The 20,721-nt window shown below is 41.0% G+C and overlaps 1 protein-coding gene across 5 annotated transcripts in view; it reads right to left on the bottom strand.

The window, feature by feature from the left end:
- Positions 1–20,721, bottom strand: part of WNK1 (WNK lysine deficient protein kinase 1) — a 106,058-nt gene that overhangs the window by 34,745 nt on the left and 50,592 nt on the right. For all 5 annotated transcript variants that reach the window (XM_071551228.1, XM_071551229.1, XM_071551230.1 and 2 more), the window contains exons 5-8: positions 11,403–11,491; positions 9,857–10,076; positions 9,327–9,639; positions 7,703–7,890 (exon numbers count right to left, since the gene is read on the bottom strand). In XM_071551228.1, coding sequence (XP_071407329.1) covers positions 7,703–7,890; positions 9,327–9,639; positions 9,857–10,076; positions 11,403–11,491 — 810 coding nt within the window. The remainder of the gene's footprint in view (positions 1–7,702; positions 7,891–9,326; positions 9,640–9,856; positions 10,077–11,402; positions 11,492–20,721) is intronic.

The following is a 20,721-nucleotide window of genomic DNA, read 5'->3' as shown; positions in this document are numbered from 1 at the left end:
AGAAACTTTAGGGCAAGTAGATTGCCAATGAAGAGAACCATTTTTTTCTTTGCTGTTTTAGAAGCTTGAGGCCCTCACTGGCTACGATCTAAACACGTGCTATATCCCACTGCTGCAACATCTGTTCATATTGACTTGGTTTGGGTTCCAAATTCTAATCTTTTAATGAATTAGATAAAAGACCCCAGAACTTACATTCTGCAAACAACATAATCTATTAGTTTGTTTTCCAGATGTATTTTACATCCATCAGAATTCACTTCCTTAAGTTTAACAAAGGTCTATGAAGAAAAAATCTCTCCCTTTAGTTTTCAAACTTCTTACATAACAGATTCACTCTACAAGTTCTCCTACAGCATAGCAATTGGTATCCATTAGACCAGTGATTAAAGCTGCTTCAGCTTTAATAAAACACTTTTATTATCCCAGACAGAAAGCCTCAAATACGTAGTTATTGATCTTACCACAGAAAACAAAATTATTCTCCTTCACACAAATCCCAAAGGTGCTAATACTCCAATAACTAAAATGTCAGAGCCCCTAATTCCAAAGACAGAAAAGATAAAAGAGAAATCTTCTTGAAGTAAATCTTCTCTTTTCACATAAAGTTATGGGCATTTTCAGACTAAAGTGCAGACACAACATATATACACACACACCTTACAGTCACAATGTACAAAAAAGTGACCATTGCAAATGCAAATACCACATATGCTGATAAAACACATACCTCCAAACTAAGCTTCAGGCCTCAAATTTTGCTATTTAAAAGGACATCATATTCTAGGCTTATTACATGGCGATACCTATTAGCAACAGTTGTTTGTGCCACTGATTAACTACTCAGCCTGTTTAGTTTCTTCAATGATCCTGCAAACACACTTCAAATCCAGGTACACATACATAACACAGCTCCTTCCATTCCTCCCTTTCCACTTTCCTGAAATCTAGAAAACACTTTTGCATTTTGGACAGTCGGCAAAATAACCTTATTGTTGTCTAATGAAACATTATTCATATGAAAGTTCAATTTCAAATAACACTTTTTGATTAAAGTGGCTAAGGAGCAGCAACAAAAACACAAAGCAAGGTTTACTATCACTGGCAGTTCTAACTGTGGGGAAGACAAATTTTAATGAAACCACTGTTTAAAAGCCAATTCTGTCCTCCTGCTCTCTCTCACCAAAAAAATTACTAGTCCCAGGAGGAACACTGAACAACTTTTACTCTTAACACAAAAGCCCTACCAATATTTCAGCCAAATCATACACAAACCAAAAGGTTGCTGATACCTCATTATTTCATTGCAATCTGGTAAGTTAAAGAGATCCTAGTATAGATTGGTGGAAAGACATCCCCATGAATAATACTTAGAACCACAAGGAGCAAATCTAAAAGTAAGGCTCCTCTTTGCAAGTGCAAGGTGTGACTTATAAAAAGCAGAGAAATTCTGAAGGGTTTGCTCCTGTAACCTGAGGGTAGGATGCAGGTGGTCCTGATGAAAGCGAGGTGGACAAGGCCTGCTGAGTTGAGGCTCCCTGGGGGAAGCAGATGAAGAGCTGCGACTCTTGCAACACCTTCTGAGGCAGCTGAACAATGGGCAATGAGAAGTCTGAACTGAAAGCAGAAGATGAGCCCCCTGTAGGGGGAGGAGACTGGAAATCACCAGTGTCAGAGGAAGTCAGCTGTGAGGAATCACTGGAGTACTCTGGGCTTCCTTCTGGCCAGCTGCGCCTGGCAGAGCCTGCTCTGGGCCCCGCTACCCCAGCACTGAGATAGTTACACTGCTCCTCTGTCACAGGCTGAAGCCGACCATGCGACCCCATGCCTTGAGTGGATTCCTCTTGGCTGGTCTCCATAGAGCCCCGGCGACTTCTGTAGACCCGCTGGGGCAGCACTGCCCCTTCTGCCGAGGCAGAAGTCGGTGTGTGCACATGGAACTCAAAGACACAGCTCGCTCTGCCATCACCACTGTGGGAGAGCACAGCTGGGGCAGAGTGCGGAACAAACACCTGGTGGAATGTCATCTGAGCAGGGTCTGCACTCAGAGGAGCTGAAACACTGGATAATGGAGAAAGCGGACCCATCCCAGCATCCAGCCTCAGGTTCTGAACAGGTCTTGCCAGGTATGTTTGCCCCGACTGAAAATCGAACACAGAGCTTTGTGGAGGACCACCTTGCCCATGGTTTGACTCAGAAACCTGCTTCAAATGCTGTTCAGTCGCGTGAGAGTTAAAAGCTACTTGATCATACTGCTCCGATACCTGTGATGGATAGTGCATGCCCACCAAATACACAGCTTCGGGATGCATTCTGTAGTGAGCATCCTCTGCAGGTGGTGGTCCAGATCTATAGTCACTGTGGACAGGAGCTGGCTCAAACACAGGATTAACTTGCACATGCAGAGGCTCTCCAGCGACTCTCTGAGCTGCTGTGCCCAGCATAACGAATGCCTCTGGTGTCCAATTGGTGGGACTACCACCAGGTGGAACTAAACTCTGGCCAGTCTTCAGCAATGGCTGGAAGTGGCAAGTTTGGGCTTCCAAAAATGAAGTGCTCTTGCGCCGCTGAGCAACTGCCACCTTCGGCGGGCAGACAGGTGGTGGTGAGAAAGACACCGGCCGTTCATGAACGGTTGGGAAAAATATCTGTGAGTCTGGGAACGTTGGTGTTCCCCCACGTGGATGCTGAGGCTGTATCGACATGAACAAGACAGGTAATTCATACATTAAAAGTGAAAGCACATCAACATGCACAGTTCACTAGGCAGTTCTGTGAAGTAACTTTAAAGAATTCATACTCAATTCATGGTCAAAAACATACAGTACTTAAGAAATTTAGGTGAGTTGTAAATATCCATTAAATACATCCATGGCAGGCATAGCTACAAATGGGAACATTTGCTGGTGTTAGAGCTGCTTTTCCAGTTCAATTGCAATAATTCACAAAAAGAAACCAGTTTTGCTCCTGACAATAGAATGAGATTTATTGTCACAGCCTATCCATTGTGATCAGCACTTGAAAACCAATCAAACCCCGGGGGTCGCTGCCATATGTGGGATATGAAATTCAGAACTTGAGAGCAGCAACAATGCAGAGCCTCTAATTCGCACTTAGAAGATAAAATGACATCAAATCTTAGTATTTTCTAACACAAAAATCCCACAGTGCTAGTGTCCTGTATGCTATGCAGAGAACTAAAAGAAACCTTTTATGAGAGAAAATTTAACCATTCCAGCACGCAGATTGAAAAAAAAAAACCACTCAGATAAAACTAAAGAGCATTTGGGTTCTGCCCAATTTGATTATGTCTCTCAATCCATTTAATCACTTTTGATCATACCTTTTCACATTGAAAATTAATACTCATTGAAACAAACCTAACTCTTGCCTGGACAATAAAACATTCACAGGTTTAGTAACAGTAGAGTTCTCAGGCAATTCTACTCCATCTCATTTACTACTTCAGATGAGGCTCATCTTATCTAAGATTTGTAGGGAAGATTTCACTAAAGAGCTCCTGTGTAGGAATATCAGACAATTTAGTAATTTTGCATTTTTTCATCTGTCTACAGTATGCTGAGAGAATGTATTCTCTAATGAGAAAAAATCATGTAGGAGTCAGCAGCAAATATACTGTCCAAGAGAGATGGCACTTACGACTTTTTCAAGTTGCTGTTTCCACATTGTTTACTTTCTCCCAGCCCCTTTTTGTCCGGAAAAGCAGCAGCAAATTTCCATATTGACCAATACTAACAACAAGGTCCTACAGGATTAAGTATTTTTCCTACATTCTGAAAATTGGTTCCACTTACTTAATTTATACAGAAATGCTTCTCAAAACTTATTTCATGTAAATTGAAGCTCAAAACTGAAAAGCAACTACTTCTTGTATTGCAAGTTATCTTGCATATGACTTTCTGGGAAATATGAAACTATGGCTTCTTCCCATCAAGAAGCAGTTGAAGTGGCAATTCTGATTAAAGCTTACAAAAAATCCTCAAAGATATTCATACTCTGAATTTCTAGTATCACTGTCAGAGCTAGCAAAGCTTTCAGAATAACCAGCCACAGCAACCAAGCTTTTAAAGCTGGCTGTTTTGTGCAGGGCTTAATTAACATTCAGTGTTTACTCAGAAGCTGAAAAATAAAAAGCTCGTCTTCTGACTTTGGGTGATAAGAAATAGTCTTTCCTTTACCTTCTGTGGTACAATTGGGTAATTTACATTTATTTTATCCTAAAATCAAAGAGCAAATGGTCAGCCACTGTTTGATAATGTTTAAGTGTACTGCTTCATAGAAGAGAAAAAAAATAAATTCAACATTCCAGCAGCACAATGTAAGGACTCAACTCCTCATTTTCTCATTTTAAATATGCCCAAAGCCCAGGATGTATTTAATGATAACTTATCTTACTGTGCCAGGAGGCAAATGGCAACACATACAGGACTGACAGAGAGGGAGGGCAGGCTGGAGCGTCGATGCTTGCGTGGAGAGGCAGAGTGCATGGGCAGGACACTTTCCAGGGCTTTAGAAAGCTTTTCTGCAAAGGTTTCTTCAGGGACAGTCCGAAGGTAGAAAGGAGAAAGAGGTGCAGACAGCGCTGGTGGTGGGGTGCAAGGAGCACTGAGAGGGATGCAGGACATACAGGGAAGAGCAGGAAGGTGGGGGACACAAACTGACATGCTACGACCACGTTGAGGCTAAAGGAGGAAAACAAAAGTTAAGAATTGAACACTTGAAAAAAAAAGTGAATAACAAAACCAGCAAAAACTATAATGAGGTAGAAAAGAAATGAAGACACAATGAGAGGTCCAATACTGACTAATGTGTGGTACAAGATATGAGAATGCTGAATGGATGCCAACACACAGTGGGAATAGGCTGTGTGCACCTCTGAGGGCCTGAGTTTGCCTTGGGAAACTGAGCACTGTGGGAAGTTGCCCAGTACCCTCACAAGAAATGTGTGGAAGGCAGAACAGACAGAGAAAGTGTTTTCTCTGGGGCCATAGAAGCAGCCCATGCTGTGTGTACTCAAAGCATCTGGTAGTCTGACAAATTAAAAAAACCTACACAGATAATGATGAGCTTACAAACATCCATTCGTTTGGAGAGTGGGTGTATGTTTACAGGTACTACCTAACCCAGCCCTCTACTGGGGCAGTCCCTCTGCTTGAATTAAGTGGATTAAATGTATGAAGCTAGCTCTTTACTAACTAAGACATTACCATAAAAATTTAAACATTACACCCTCTACAACAGGAGTTGTGGAAAAAATCAGTTTAATGTGTGGAAAACTCTGTAAAATTAGTCTTAGACAAGCATTTTCCACATGCTGGGCCAATAAAGGCATCAGAATTCTGTAATTTTTCCACAACCCAGATGGCCACAGGTCAAAAGCCAATCAAATCAGAAGAAACAGAATGAAGTTCTAGGGTGGGTTTTGCATTTTTCTGTTTGGTTTTGGGTTTTTTTTATCACTGCCTTTTTTTGTGTGTGTGTTTTGCTGTGGATTTTTTCAAGTGAATGGAAACCTGATCTGTTCAAGAGGCAGTCTTCAACTGCAAGTTTTCCTTCTCTACTATCATATGTTTCTTATGAATGTAATCCACAATTTCTTGAACTAATTGAAATAAATACAGACCTCCACAGAGAAAACATCAAGATATTCAGTGGAGATCTGACTTTAAACACTTTCGATGTGAGAAATCTTGCAAGACTGCTGAAAAACTTGGGAGAGAGGTATAAGAGAACTCAAATGGTTAACTACATACATCTTCATCTATTTCAAAGTAGGAGTAGTTATATATCATTCCTGACTCTAATTTACCCAATTGTTCAGAAACATCTCCACTGATGGAGACTACAGTACTTAACTGTCTTTTTTGGTTAGAGAAAAGTCCTCTCCCAAACAATCATTCCATGCTGCAATTAATGCTTATGATTTCTTATTCTCCCTAACAACAATGGAGTGGTCTGATTAGCATGCCCCTATTTTATAGCAGCCTTTTACAGCTTTCTCTCTTCTCAAGCTCATCTTTCATAGGCCCAACTTAACTATTTCAGCCTTCCCACATGAACCATGTGTATTATATTTCTGGTAGGTTTTTTTCCACACTCCTCTGAATTTTGTCTCAATTCATCCTCATATTCACTCAAGGTGTGCAGAATAGACTTACCCATGGCCAAGAGCAGAACTACCATTTTATGTAATGTGATGTTTGCCTTATTCACAACAGCGTGATGTTTTTGACCATGTCCAGTTTGTGGTACAACATAATCCCTGACTTTGTTGGTTTTTGGGGTTTTTTTGCAGAATGGCTGCCTTGTTGCTCATTCTTTACTTGTGTAGCTGCTTACTCCAGTTTAACCATGAACCTTGTTCTTGTCCTGATTGAATTGCATTCTATCATTCTTTTTAACACCACTTCTCCAGTTGCCAATACAACTTTGACTTGTCATCCTGTCTTCCCAACAAAGGGTTAGTAGTTCCTGCAGTGTTTCTACTCCACCTGTCAGCCTCCTGGTACCACTGTTGTCACCATATAGCACCATGAGCAGCTTGGCTAAACCTCCATCATATGCTTGTTCTCCCTCCCTCTCTCAAAAGATTACACCAAATATGGCTTACCCAGACCAAAAGCTTATTTAGAGGGATTAAGAACTCAGCCCCAAGGACTAGCAGTACCACACACCTCACCTCAGGTTAAGTGTCTTGAAAAAAGACAGAGATGCTTTGCTTGTGAGTGATAGCAGACTGTTTTCCAAAAAGCACATCACACCAGTGATTCTGCAACAAAGCCTACAACCACAGGTACCAGAAGTGAGGACCCTCTGCCTTAAGTGTCGTATCTTCTCCTTTATGGCATTACTACATTATACCATAATGTCTCTGCCTCGGACTTTTGTTTGGGTAAAAAAACAAACAACAACGGAACCACTGAAGACAATATAAAAGTAGCAGAAGTTCTACTCCAGAGTGAGAATAGATTTCTGCATAGTCTCTTATCAGATCCAAAAACATACCAAAGAAAAAACATACCAAAATAAAAGGGCAACACAAATGAACATAGTAGGAAAAGTATTTGTGCCCAGTGCAGACTTTCCGGGGAAAAGGAATACGCATGATGAGCAAATCAACACAAGCTAGAAATAAAATTGGGAACAAGGATGTGGGATCTTTTCAGTCTGGAGTTCTCACATGCAGCATTCTATAATGGTTTAAAAAAAATCTTACCTGCAAAAATCTGTAATCAAAGCCTCACAGAACACACATAGCATTCTCATACAGTATCTCACACTATTCTAACCCCTTCTCAAACTAGACTAACAGCTAAATACCTGGTAACTTCAAGTATACATACATGTACCACCTTCCCAAGAGAGATTAAATGCTCACGTTCATGGGATTGTTTTGCTCTGAGGATGTTGCTTCCATCCATTTAAAAACCTAACCCATCATTCTGCTTAAGTGCACCCAAGATTAAACAAAAACTTCAAAGACAAGGATGCCCTTGCACTTGTCCTTCCCACCTCTAAACTCAGTCACCCCGCAATCAAAGTCCCTGAACTACTCCCATGCAGAATTTGTATCCTATGGGAAACGAAACACATGGCCCGGCAGACTTGCCTCTCACCCCTTCAGTAGGCACACAAACCCCAGTAATTCCATGCACTGGCAATGCTCCAAGCTCCAGCTTACCGCTGCAGGTGCCTGGAATCCTCCATGCTGCTGGGGCTGCGCGGGGCCCACCGAGGCTGAGTATCCCTGGACGGCAGAGTTGGAGACTGACTGGTCAAGCTGGGAACCGTAGGACACAGCCTGCTGACTGCCCACACATGACTCAGTGTAAACAGATGACCCCAAGCCACTGTCAACTGTCCCATCAGCTGCAAAAGTTCAAGATAAAAATTTGCATTTCAAGAACTGCCATCTGGATTCAAAACTTCAAAGATGGTTATAATCGATCAAATACTGGATTGATGTTCATGACATCCGATGGACCTTATCAGCATTTTTCCTCTTGTGGTATTTAAGTTGGTTAAAAAACAGTTACTTTTTTCTCAATACAGCTATTATCAACATGCCTTCCCCCAACCCCTGAAAAAATTAGTAATTTCAGGAGCTCTTTGGGGATATATTTAATAATAAACTGGTATGGTATGGTCAAACTTTGCGAACAAAGCTTTGGGAAGGGCTCTCCCCAGGTGGGGGTGTGCCCTTCCAGCCTGCGCAGTGGATGTTTTAGGTGAGGCTCAGCGTGCACAGAACTGGCCCCACCGTTTGAGTCCTGAGGTCCATCTGCCACAGCCGAGCGAGCTTGGACAGTGACAGTGAAGTCCTCGGGACTGTCACAGCACCCGGTACTAACCGGGGCTGACCCTGCTGAGCATCCGAGATCTGACAGGATCGGATGGCAGGGAGGCTTTAACTGCCCGGCATGGTCTCCACTGAGACTCGAACTCACGACCCTGTGATCAGAGTCCAGAATGCTCACCATTACACGATAGGACCGCCCCTAATAATAAACTATGTGTTCTATAAAAGGCTAGACTAGACATAGAAACCTTAATTTCACACTGTTGATCTTTCAAGGGTTTAAAATTATTATTTTTCCTTAATTTTGCACATACATATAAACAGGTGTCTTGTGCTGGCTGGCAGATGCACCATGTAGGCACAGGAGCAAACTAGGCTTAGTAGTCAATGTAAAATCCCTGTACCTAAAGAACATAAAATAATTTGCTTTTTAACTTCATCATTCTAATATGGAAGTTCTCATCTACCATCGTTATTCAAACACCAAATGTTAAGATGGCAAAAGAGAAGAGACAGGAGTACTAATTTATCTTTTCATCTACAGTATGTAAAACATTAAATAAAGCCTTTCAGAAAGCAAATTATGAGCCGAACTACCTGTAGATTAATCTCTTTTCCATCTTAAATGTCAGTTGACATGGATTCAAATAAGTGGTTTTAACAGCTTTACCTGCACTTCCAGAATACACTGTCCCTGTAGGAGGGCAGCAAAATCAAGGACACGTGTTCATGCTTCAGTTCTGTCAGTGTCTGACCTTGAAACTAAGAGAAAAGATTTTGTGCTAAGACACTGGACTGTCAATTGTGCCAATACTTGGCTCAGCTAAGGCACAGGAATGCATCTTATTTTGCTGTGCTTTCTATTAGGCTGTTGTTCTTCAGCAGGCAGCAATGGGAGACAGCAGCATCTTAAGATATTTACTGCTACAGTCACCAGAAGTGTAAGACTAACGGGAAGAACTGTGGAAGTGCAAGAGCTCCTAAATAAGCCACCTGACACACTTACAAAGAACAGACACACTGGACTGCTGGAACTGCAGCTGTTGGTGCTGATCAGCTTCCGGCTCTTCGGGCTCCACTTGTGTAGAAACCGATGCTGAAGCAGTGGGGACAGCAGTAACAGCAGTGACATACTGGGCATAGGAAGCACTGGGCTGCTGCTGCTCCAGCTTCTGACTCCCTTCTTCCTGAAGGATCTTCTCCTGTTCTTCTCGCACCAACTGACGCTGCTCCCGCTTCCGTTTGATCAGAGATACCCTGTCCTTGATGGCTTTGGCCATGGTCTTGTGATCCCCTTCGCAGACATAGCCAGACTCCACCTGAGGGAGGATACAATCACAGAATTCACTGCCACAGACAGCCACTGCTGCAGTGCTACAGCACGAGCTACCACTCTCTGGCACTGACTTCTCACCCACGAACCTCTGAACCTCTTTTATTTCTGACAGGAACAGCAAAAGCAGAGGCTGACAGAGCACGTTTCACTGTCAGGAAACACCAGTACTGCCCAAGCTTTGTAAGACCACCAGCACTTACCATTTCCTGTGCTACATCCTCTGGGACATCTCTTTCCAAATCAAATGAAAATTCTATTGCCTCATTATCTTTATATTTTCCCTTGAGTTTTTTGATGTCTTCAATTCGCAGCCAGAGTTTAATGGCAATTTTTTCTCCATCATCTTCCTCCGCTAATTCTACCCGTACTCCAGTCTCTTCTTGGAAGAAAGCATGATTCAAAAGGTCCTTAATAGCATATCTAGCACAGAGGGAAAGAACAGACAAAGTATATACAGCTATTAAGTTTTCATAAAATATTAAGGAATATCCTTGCCTGATGATCTCCCAAATTTATTCTCTAAGGTTTATGTGTGTCTTATGAATTACTTGTCAGACCATCATACAAATTTCTACTTAAAAGCATGAATGAGAAACAAAATGCAACACTGCTACAGGTGTACAAAAAACTCCAACCAACAACCACCCACTGGTCAGCAGAAGAACCAAAAGATGTAAGCCAAATGAACAGAATATATATTATAAAAAAAAAAAAGGAACAGGCTGGTTTTACCAAACATTAAGATCCAACACACAACCCTCACTCCCCAGATTAATGTGGCAATCCAAGTCCGAATTTCAATCTATTTCAACATCTTATCAGAAGCCTCATGTAGTAAATTCAGCATTAGATAAACACCACATGATTCTGTTCATATTTTATACTATTTTGAACTACTTTATCTTGCATTCTCTTTGGCACAATTAAAAGTTTAGTCCTGAAGGTACAAAAGACACTTATGTTCATATATGCACAGCATTAGGGTTAACAGCAGTTAACAGCTTAAACTAATTGGCAAGAAATAAGTGACATGCACACAACACACACAACAAGCAATCAGATGTAAAACTTCAAGAGTTAATAAAAGAGGAAGAATAAACATGGACAGATAAAACTTGCTCAGAACAGAATAGGGGGAAGCTAGAGAGGGGACAAAGGCTGAAGCATTCGGAAGTCAGACATTCAGCAAGCAACAACCATGTCAAAGCAGAAGACAAAACAACCCCCACAAACAACCCATCAGAGCAGTCACAGATTTCCCATAATGGTAGTTAATCACTTCAAGTAGAAGTTACCTTACAAGAAAATGTGGATAAAAATGAGTATCAAAAACTTAAAAATTAAAGAGTCCTCAACATAATTAACCCGAAAATACCAACAGAATCAAAGGGACAGAAAAAACTCCAAAGAACTACAGAACAAAACCAACCAACCAATCCAAATACCTGGAAACCTGGAAGGATTGTTCTCCACTATTTTGCTGACTAGGTCAAAGTTTTAATAAAAGCAGTAAAATTTCTGAATGAACTGACATGGATGGTTACTACAGCATCTGCACTTTTCCTGACACTGTTAATGCTCTAAAACATCACTGAGTAAAAATCTACCAAAGAAGCTGCACAAGCATTACTGGGTTCCCAACCTAAATCAAACACAGAAGCCACCAAAACTAATCGGATCTGGTATCACCACAGATGAAAGACTTGGACAGTAACGAGGACCTCTGTCTGAAAAGGAAGTACTCACCTTTCGCCTTTGTTTTGCCGAATGCATCCCTCGATAATCTCCTTCACTTCAGGGAATGCCACTTTATCAAAGCTGGCTGGCTTGACACCCTGAAACACACAAGGAACAACTAAGAAACTAGAAGGCCCACGGGAGTGAAGTTTTGATTGTGCTTACAGATGAACTATTTATATAATATATGTATATTTACTCCATAGATAACTGGCCTAAATAACTAGTGCAAATTAGAGAGAAATCTGACCCCAGTATTGCCCTTTATTTGTTTGTTAGTGACTTTTGCAAACATTCAATACACACCCCTTCCCATTTCTCAGCTGCACTTCCACAACAGCAGGCATTGGCTCTTGGGTTATCTGTGGCAGTAGAACTGTTTAGTTTTCCATGGAAGTTATGCTGGCTGGAGGCAAGTGCACAGACTGCATTGGGAATGGAAGGAAACACTTCCTATGTAACACTAATGTAGGAACCCACGTGATTAATTTAGCAGCCTTCAAAGCATTCTGCTGCTTCCCAGAGTGCTTCCAACATGCCATTATATGAAGTAATTCTGGCACAGATCGATTTTACAGGAAAAATCTTAGCCCAGAATGATCTGATTGGATCACTAAATAACTTGTTCAATGGTCCAAAAATACCCCAAACAAAAATAAAAAATATTTATTTATTGTTTTTAAAAAAGGAGCAAAAAAAGATTTTAGCTTTCCCCTGAAGACCTACTACGCCCAAACCACCCTCCTGCATCACTGTGTTGTGAGTTCAGGAAGATGAGCTCAGTAATACAGGCCTTTACAAAGGCCCTTCCACAACACACAGCCATCCTTTCTCCAATACATGCTAAAATCACTGGGGGAGAGCAAATCAAAACCTAAATAAGATCAACTATCCAAATGAGTAAAACAAACAGGCCATGAGATATGGCCATCTGGAATTCTGAAAAACATTACAGGCAGAGAGCCAAACTTCATCACTTAATCATGGCCAAAAGCTGTATTTTGGGGCTAATTGTCCACAACAGCAAAATCTGGCACTCAATTTTACTTGATTCAGCCTTTAGCTTCAAACTGTGCATTTAAGACAGCAGAATGAAAGAAGATGAAGACATCCTGTTCGAATTCTGGTACACAAAGAGCTGGTGTTCTCAAGCCTGACAATCCTGAAATTATACACTTGATACATCTGACCCTGTGTCACTGGGAAATCACAACTGAACAGAGAGTGAAAACTATGGAGCCTGAAGTACAGAAATACGTGAAGCAGCAGTACAAGCATTAGGATTCATATCCTAAAGAGAAAGTCCTTCTCCCAGTAACCTACACAACAAACAGGGACTGCTGCCCACCAAACAGGGACATCAGGACATGACCCTTCCCCATTCCTTCACTGCCAGTGGGAAACAAGTCTTGAAACAGAAATGTCTGACTCTCTAAACCTGAGTCTTTGCAACTACAGACCTTCATTTGACCAAACATGGAGTCTTAACACAGTAATAGTTTCCATGTGGATATAGATACCTCTTCCCTTACACAGACATGGCAGTACATTGACTTCACATGTTCACTACCTAAAATATTTTGTATCACAGTCTTCCAGGAGAGGGTACTGTCAACATCAGCTTCAACAGATGCAACCCAAAGACTGGGAGAAGCACAAGAAACCAGTCTTTCCATAGGTGACATCTGTCAGTATGTTTTACAAAGGTCTTGTATCTGGAATTTTTAAAATAAACAGCCAACAAAAAAACCACTTGGAATACAGGAAAAAGTTTATTTGATAAAAAACCTCCTACTACAAGAGCATTCTGGTTATCCATTTCTTTGGTCTAAAACTTGCTCTTGTGACATTCCAGCAACTGAAATACACAGAACTGCAGGGTATGTTGTGACTAGAATAAGCACTGAAACAGAGGCTATCAGTCAACATTAGCTCAATGCTTTTAAAAGCTTCACTGAACATTAAGACTTCAGAAAACTGACGCCTCAGGTAGTGAGACATCAGACCCAAGTTTGGACAGATAAGTTTAATACTGTAACCAGGTTATAACACACATCTCCAGCTTCCCAGCAGGACATGACAGAGCTCTCCACTCTAAAATGATTTATAAAACCTGCTCATAGAGCTGCCTTGTCAAAGATGTCCCCCTTTAATTATCACCAAACTTAAAAGGGTCCCAGGAATTTGGGTTTATATGTGTAGTACAGATGTTTCTACACTAATTAAACGCTCTCCCATATGCATGCACATATATAGCCTATGCAATAATTATTCAAGTATTTATTGCATATATTCCTATCTAAATTTGCCAAAGTTTAACACATGTAAGTCTGCTAAAGAGCTCAAGTCCCAGACGTAGCAGCCTGCACAGACCTTCATTTATGCTGGGGCAGCATAAGGATAATGTCGGATTTGTGACAATCTCGTTTCAGAAAAACTAGAAGGTAACACGGGGAAGGCAACTGGCACAGCAAAATATCAACACAACAAAGCAAGAACATGATTTTTCTTGTTAACTATTTTACCACATGCTCTGTTCTTGCATGGAACCTGAAAAGTTAAAGCTAAGGATAGATTTTAGAATCTGTGATTCAGTCTGCTACCCTGTGTTTCTCAGTCCTGAAAGAAACTAAACACCTGCTCAGAGTCTTCAGGCCCTTCCATGAGGACCATTGTACAATAGCCCATTTTGTGAACTGCAAACCCAGAGTTCAGTTAAAGAGTGAAGCTCCTGATGGGCTCCTCCAGCAGGGCTTCCACATTCCTCACTGCTCCTCAGAAAATCCAGGAGAACCTCCCACTTGGGCCTAAACCCTACAGAAGACTTCATGTTCAAGCAGCTCCCTATTTCCCAGTTTGCTCCAAAGTCCATGAGAAGGGCTGCCCAAGCACAGCCCTCAGTGCTGGCCAAGCACCCCCATCCATATGCTGGAGTTCATCGACTATTTTCAACTTTCTTTTCCCTCCTCCAAGCACTAGTGGAAGTGTCAAACTATTTTACACAAGATAGAGGGTACTATGAATTATTAAAAGTAATAAATCAGCAAACTTTTCCTACCCAGAGCTGCCTACACACCTTAACCTGCCATCTCACAGAAACCATAGGGAGGCCAGGCCCTGCAATCCACATAACCCTGATGTGTCCTTAAGAGGCAGTCAAGCATACATTAATTAGTTTCTGAACCCAAAGGCACTCAAGTAAATACCAAGCCATTCAGTGTGTCCTGGTTTTCCCCACACTTAAGATGGTCACATTCCTATCTGCCTCTCTTAGTCCCCAGACTCCTTAGAAGAAGCACAGGACAACTCAGATCTTTTAATCCACCAGTCCTATTCCCCAGTGGCAGTTCGATAAAGACTAAACATCCACATCCTACTGGCATTATTTCTGAATTTGCTAAAGAAATAGAAGGAAGAGCTCCTGGAGAAAAAAATAGGAAGTGTACACAGGTATAAGAGGCACACATGAAAATCACCAACATTTTCTCAAGCTACTGCCTAAATTAGCACAAACTGGCAGAGCTGCTGGAAGCAACAACCACGTTTTCTCCATCTCCCATTCCCACACCTGTGTCATTTCCCCTCTTTCGCTGACAAACACATTTATACAGTTCCATAATGAACCAAATCACAGCATTTATCAGACTTGAAACAACTCCAACCAAAAAGCCCACAGCAGTTTCCAGTGAGCTGCAGTTCCCAGTTCAGAACGGTGCTACCCCATGTCTCAGGCTGACAGAAGGAAACTCACAGTGCAAGAGCTAACAAGGGCAGAATTGCTCCTTTTGAAAGAAGCACCAACTTGAAACCCACTGAACACTTTGATTTTGAGAGCACCTCTAAAATACGGACATAATATGTGCAGGTAACAAAAACACCACCACAAAACTCAAATCTCATCTTAGTCTCCACATTAGGCATAAGAAAATATTTCATATTTCAGTTATGTGGCAAAGTTTGTGAGCTTATCAGACTTTAACAAGGTGAAAAAAGTTATGTTCCAAAATTCAACATTTGTATGGTTATTTGATCAATTAAAGGCAAGTTAGATATTCTTAAAAACACTACATTTCCAAGAAACTTTAAAACACTGAAGTATAAGCTATCCAGAACCCAAAATCAAATTTTTTACCTAGAAACACTATTTGCATTAGTTAGATCACCAGATCACTGGGTCAGTGGTTTAGCATCTTGTTCTAAAGAGATACTGAACAAATCATTTACTTCATTAGAGAAGGTACTTCTGCAACAAACCAGAATGAAGACAGATGAAGTGTTACATACCCTCAGACAAAAAAATAGATTTGGAACAAAAACCCAGGTGAAAAATAGTAGGGACAATTATTGTTCCAGCCTTGTTGGTGAGGATTTTAATTTATGTTTAAAGAACTACAGGGGGGAAGGTGCAGGGAAGTTCAAAAGCTGAAGACCCAAGCCATGCAATGTAAAGCAGTTCAGCACATTTGTCAAGAATTCACCACCAAAATACTTTCCTGTGGCTACACGCACCAGACAGACCTGAAAATCTCAACTTACCTCTTTAGCACAATCCTTGTGAGAGCAGCAACAGTGGGAATTAACAATTACAAAAATGGGACAGATCTCTCTTTTTGTAAAATCCATCAGGAAAAAGAGAGGCACACACCCCAAGAGTTAGCTGGGTGCTGGTTTCCGATGGGAACCCACTGGGCTGTGGATTTAACGCACAGCAGAAGGAAAGCAGACATCAAGGTTAGAAGGGAGCATTGTTTCCTCTTGGACACCTCTTGTTATTTTCCAAGTCCAGAACATGAGGCTGCAGAGATCTGAGCTCAATATCTGCCTTTGTCACTCTACTGCTGAACAGAAAGAATCAATACAAGCAGGAGGTAATCGTGTCCTTTTCTGTCTGCCCAGCTGGCTGAAGGAGCAGGAAGAGGTGACAGTGGAGGGATCCTTTACTTCCTGCATGTCCCCGCCCTCCTGCTTGGCTGCTTGACCTACTCTCCACCCATTTCTCTGCACTAGGTTAGGCTGCAGGTAGGATCACCACGACCCTGCTGCTGCAGAAATCCACTTTAAACACAGGAAAGAGGTGGTTGGTCAGATCCAAGGTTGCTCGCACTGGTTTTGTGCAGGAGAACAAAGGCAGCTTTTTCTTTTCTTTCCATGGAGCTACAGAAGTAAACACACAGCTGACTACAGTTCAATCCTAACAAAACAGGTATCAGCATTAAGATAACAATGTATTTTCACCTCCCTCCTTCCTGACAACGGCATTTTGCTACCACTGGCAACATCATCTGCTTAATGGGTGCTTAACATGAGGGCAGAGTAGTTTTAAGGTGATTTTTAAATTGCTTGTTTTACACCATGTGTGCACATATAATCCAGAATGATATGTTCTAGTACCTCTTCCTAGACTTCAAACCTAAACATGAAGTCTGATTTTTTTTCCTCATATCTAGTTTCAAACAACCATTATACAACTTGTTAATTAATAATGAGCTGTCCACAGCTTCAGGGGTTTGGGTTTTTTTTATAAGGGCATAAGGAGCAATGCTAAGAAAGATCATGTACATCATCTTAAAGTAGGAAGCTAGAAAACCAATTTTGACCAACTAGTGATGATAAACAGCGATAAAATTCAATTTAGAATTACCAAGATCCCTTTTCAGCCCCAAATAACATCCCCAGTTCAAGTATACCACAATTATACCAGTGCAGTTGTTACACTACTCGGCAGTGCTGCAAAAGCAACGCTGGGCATCATTCTAGAATTTCTCTCCACCAGCTGCTGTGAAACCTTACAGGAGCCAAAGGAAAAGGAATCATTAAAGATCCTGCTATACTGACTGCCCTTCCTAACTGCTTAGCTAGACATTTTACAACCACCACAATCAGCCTTCAGAAAAAGAAGAAATCCACTGTTGATTATCACCTCCTTTTTAAAGTGTTTACAAATAAAGCATGTTGGAATTTTGCTTGTCATTGCTTATAAATTTTTTTGCTGTTGCAGTTGCACTCAAACCAGACAATCTGCAGTCAAGGCAAATCTACTTCACTGGAATAAAAACCTAACAGTTTGCACACTTAATTAAGGTTTTTCTGGGGTACGCTGCATGACCCACAGAGAACATTAAACACTTGAGCTTTTAACAAGCACAGGGTCTGCCTGTCCCAGTCCAACCACAGCTCCTGCTTGGCTCTTTTCAAAGGTGCTGTAACTGTAGAGCTTGAAAGGAATTCTACTATTACTGATTAATCTTCTCAAACAAAATGTTCTAATTAATGCAATCTTGAAGCTAATAAAGTCAGTAGCAAAGTCAAATCACACAAACAAAGTAATTAAAGTCTCTATATTTTCTTTTTGCTAAGTTGTTCCCATTCTAGTTTGAGCCAGTCTGGGCTGCCACAAACCATTAATTCCAGGAACTCAGAGAGCATATGATTCCAGTGGAAAAAAAGCCAATGATCTTTGCCACCTCTTTGCCCCTACTCTCAAAGATGCCCTCAGGCAATGGCATATGTAACATTTAAATTGGTTTACCCCATGATCTCCTAAATTTCTCTACCTGCTATTAGTTACTCACCCAGCCCTCAAAACCTGCATGTTTAACTATTTCATCATCTTTTCCATTCCACCTCCATCTTAACCTTGCTGCCTCTTCTAGGAACAATCTTTCAGTTTTATTCTTTCCTAGTTTCACACAGGGTACATCTCCAACTGATAATTCTCATACCAGTTCAACTCAATATGTACTATGAAAATAAAATTTTTATTTACTCTGTTCAAAAGACATGGACTGCCTACAGAAGATGATTTTCTGGTTAAAAAGCAAGCTAGAATAGTTGAGACCACATAGAAAAAAATTTGAAAAGCAAGGTATTTAATGCAAGTGAAGATTTAGCTTCACTGATTTCAGTATTTTCATAGCAATTAATTCTGGGCAATTGATAATTCCACCAAGAATTAAATTGGTAAATCCTGCAGAATAAGCTCTGCACCAGATCAGTATCCGAACAGAGTAAGCAGCATTACTGCAATACAAGCAGAGGAAGCAGATGAAAGCTCCCAGCGAGCCAGAGTCAGTTCAGGAGGTGCTATTCAGACTGGGATAGGCCTGGCTGTTCTCTGTGCTGATCAAAAACAACAATTGCACATTTTGAACCCAGTACCTTCTGAACTTGACTGACCTATCAGCACCCAGATCAAAATCCCTGTCCCAGCAGCTTAACCAGCTGGTCTTCACCCCTTATGACATAGGTGTGCAAGCAATCCAAGGCCCATGATTCTTAATTTTTTCCAAACCAACAGAACTCATGCCTTGCAACAGATCAGCATGTATGTTCAGATTTCACAAATACACTGTAAAGACAATAGTGGCTCTGTGAATTTATACAAACCTGCTTGCTACAACCTGACTGATCACAATTTAGAAACTCTTTTCCTCCCCAATTTATCACCTACCCTCAAAAAACTTTTAAGGTGTTAATAAAAACCATGAGGCCAAACAACTAAAAAAATCCCAGACATCCATGATTATAGGTGCTACACATACAAGGTATATTTTGAATGATACACTCATTGTAATTGCTTCTTCCTAAAGTAAAAAGAAGCCCCTGCTCACTGGCATGAGAAGCTTTGGTGAAAAGAATAAAGCAGACTCTTGATTTCACAAGCAATCACTGCTTGCTGTCACTTCCACATCTGCATCCTACAACTGATCTCCAAGCCCAGGAGCCACAGCATATTGGCACTGCCCACTTAAACAACTTCTTTGTTAGTGTCTCAATACCATATTTTTACCTGTTAAAGCCAGAGAATTCACAGCATTAAAGCCTCCCAAGACCAGGATTGTGGGTACAGTTCTGTTGCTTTGTTCCTACACAGTTAAGTTTGAACAGGAACTCATCACAACTATTCCTAGGAATCACTGGCTGCCATCCTTGCCAGACAGTACTCTCAAGCAAAAGGTGACAATAAAGGTCAAAACCCACTGTATTTGTGCCAGTACTGAACATACACTGTGCCTTAGAGCCCCCCACTGACAACTTATCTGGCCTGGCACACAAGGCATTTTAAGTTTTTACTTTGAACTTGAAAGTCCACTGTACTTCAGTACAGCCAAGTAAATAAAAATATCAACCTATTTCAGAAGTTCTGAGAATCTGGAGCTAAGCACAAGGCTCCAGTAAAGATAGGAAAAAAATATTAATTAATCACAGCATCTACTGTAAATACAGCAATTCTAATGAATAGAAGAAATTAACCAAGCTCTAGAACAGGAAATTTTGTAACTAAAAGGCAGGGCATGGTTCCCTAGTGTACAGCTGGCAAACAATTGGGCTACTGGTGCCTGCAGCAGTGAAAAGGGCCCTGTTCAGAGACACAGCCTGAGGACATAAGTTCTTCTGACACAACAGCACAGTCTGACTGGGCAAGTGGACCAGGTACCAAAAGTTTTAATTCTTGCACAAATGCATAAAAGTAAGATCAGTACCATCTGTTGTGCACCGCTCTTGAACCTCACCCTTACAAGCAGGAATGCTGCTTTTACACCATGTGAACATGAATCCTGAGCTACCTCAATGAGCCTTTGCTTTATTGGGACTTCAGCTTGAAAATGGCTTTCAAAAAATACAGACATGCCTAGACATATTTCAGTTCTATAAATTTAGAAATGCCACAATGATACAATACTAAAACTGCCTGTCTTCTATTTTCAGTATGGAAAATACATTTTAGAAAAATTTTATTAGATGCCTTCCCTGCTATAATCTGCTCCCGTTCTGGTAGAAAGTCATCATCTAGCACTCAGTTTGAAGTTCATGTACAGCAACACTAATTCAAAAGCCACAGATTAGTTCCAGTGGACTTCACACCAAATTTAAAAATGATGCACCAGGGGCCACAAAACACATTTGGTACCAGAACTCGCTTTTAAAAAGGATATCTACTTAAAAGGCCTAGGATAATGTTGCAACATACTGAAAACAGTGTACAATTCCAAAAATGCACCAAAAGTCACTGTGCCTTTTATTTTTGGATTTACTCTATTAGAAGTGAAGGATTTCTACTTGTGTACCAAAAGATCAGTTTTCAGAAGGTTGTCCTTAAGAGGTATCCCTGCTATGAAAAGAACTTTATGATGGTGGTAGTGGGTGGTAAGGTAGAAATACATCTCCGAAAAAAGTTTACCTTAAAACAGTCACAGCCTCATAGTGTTAGAAAGCTACTTACACTGGACAGAGAAGCAACAGCCTTTTTTCTCATTCACAAACATTTTTTAGCCTGTTGTGTCTCTCTAGCATTTGAACTAAACCATATCTGCAAAATCATATTCAA

This window comes from Pithys albifrons, chromosome 3 (genome assembly GCF_047495875.1).
Source record: "Pithys albifrons albifrons isolate INPA30051 chromosome 3, PitAlb_v1, whole genome shotgun sequence".
In the NCBI taxonomy this organism is placed as follows: Eukaryota; Metazoa; Chordata; class Aves; order Passeriformes; family Thamnophilidae; genus Pithys; species Pithys albifrons.
This window is presented reverse-complemented; position numbering and strand designations above follow the sequence as displayed.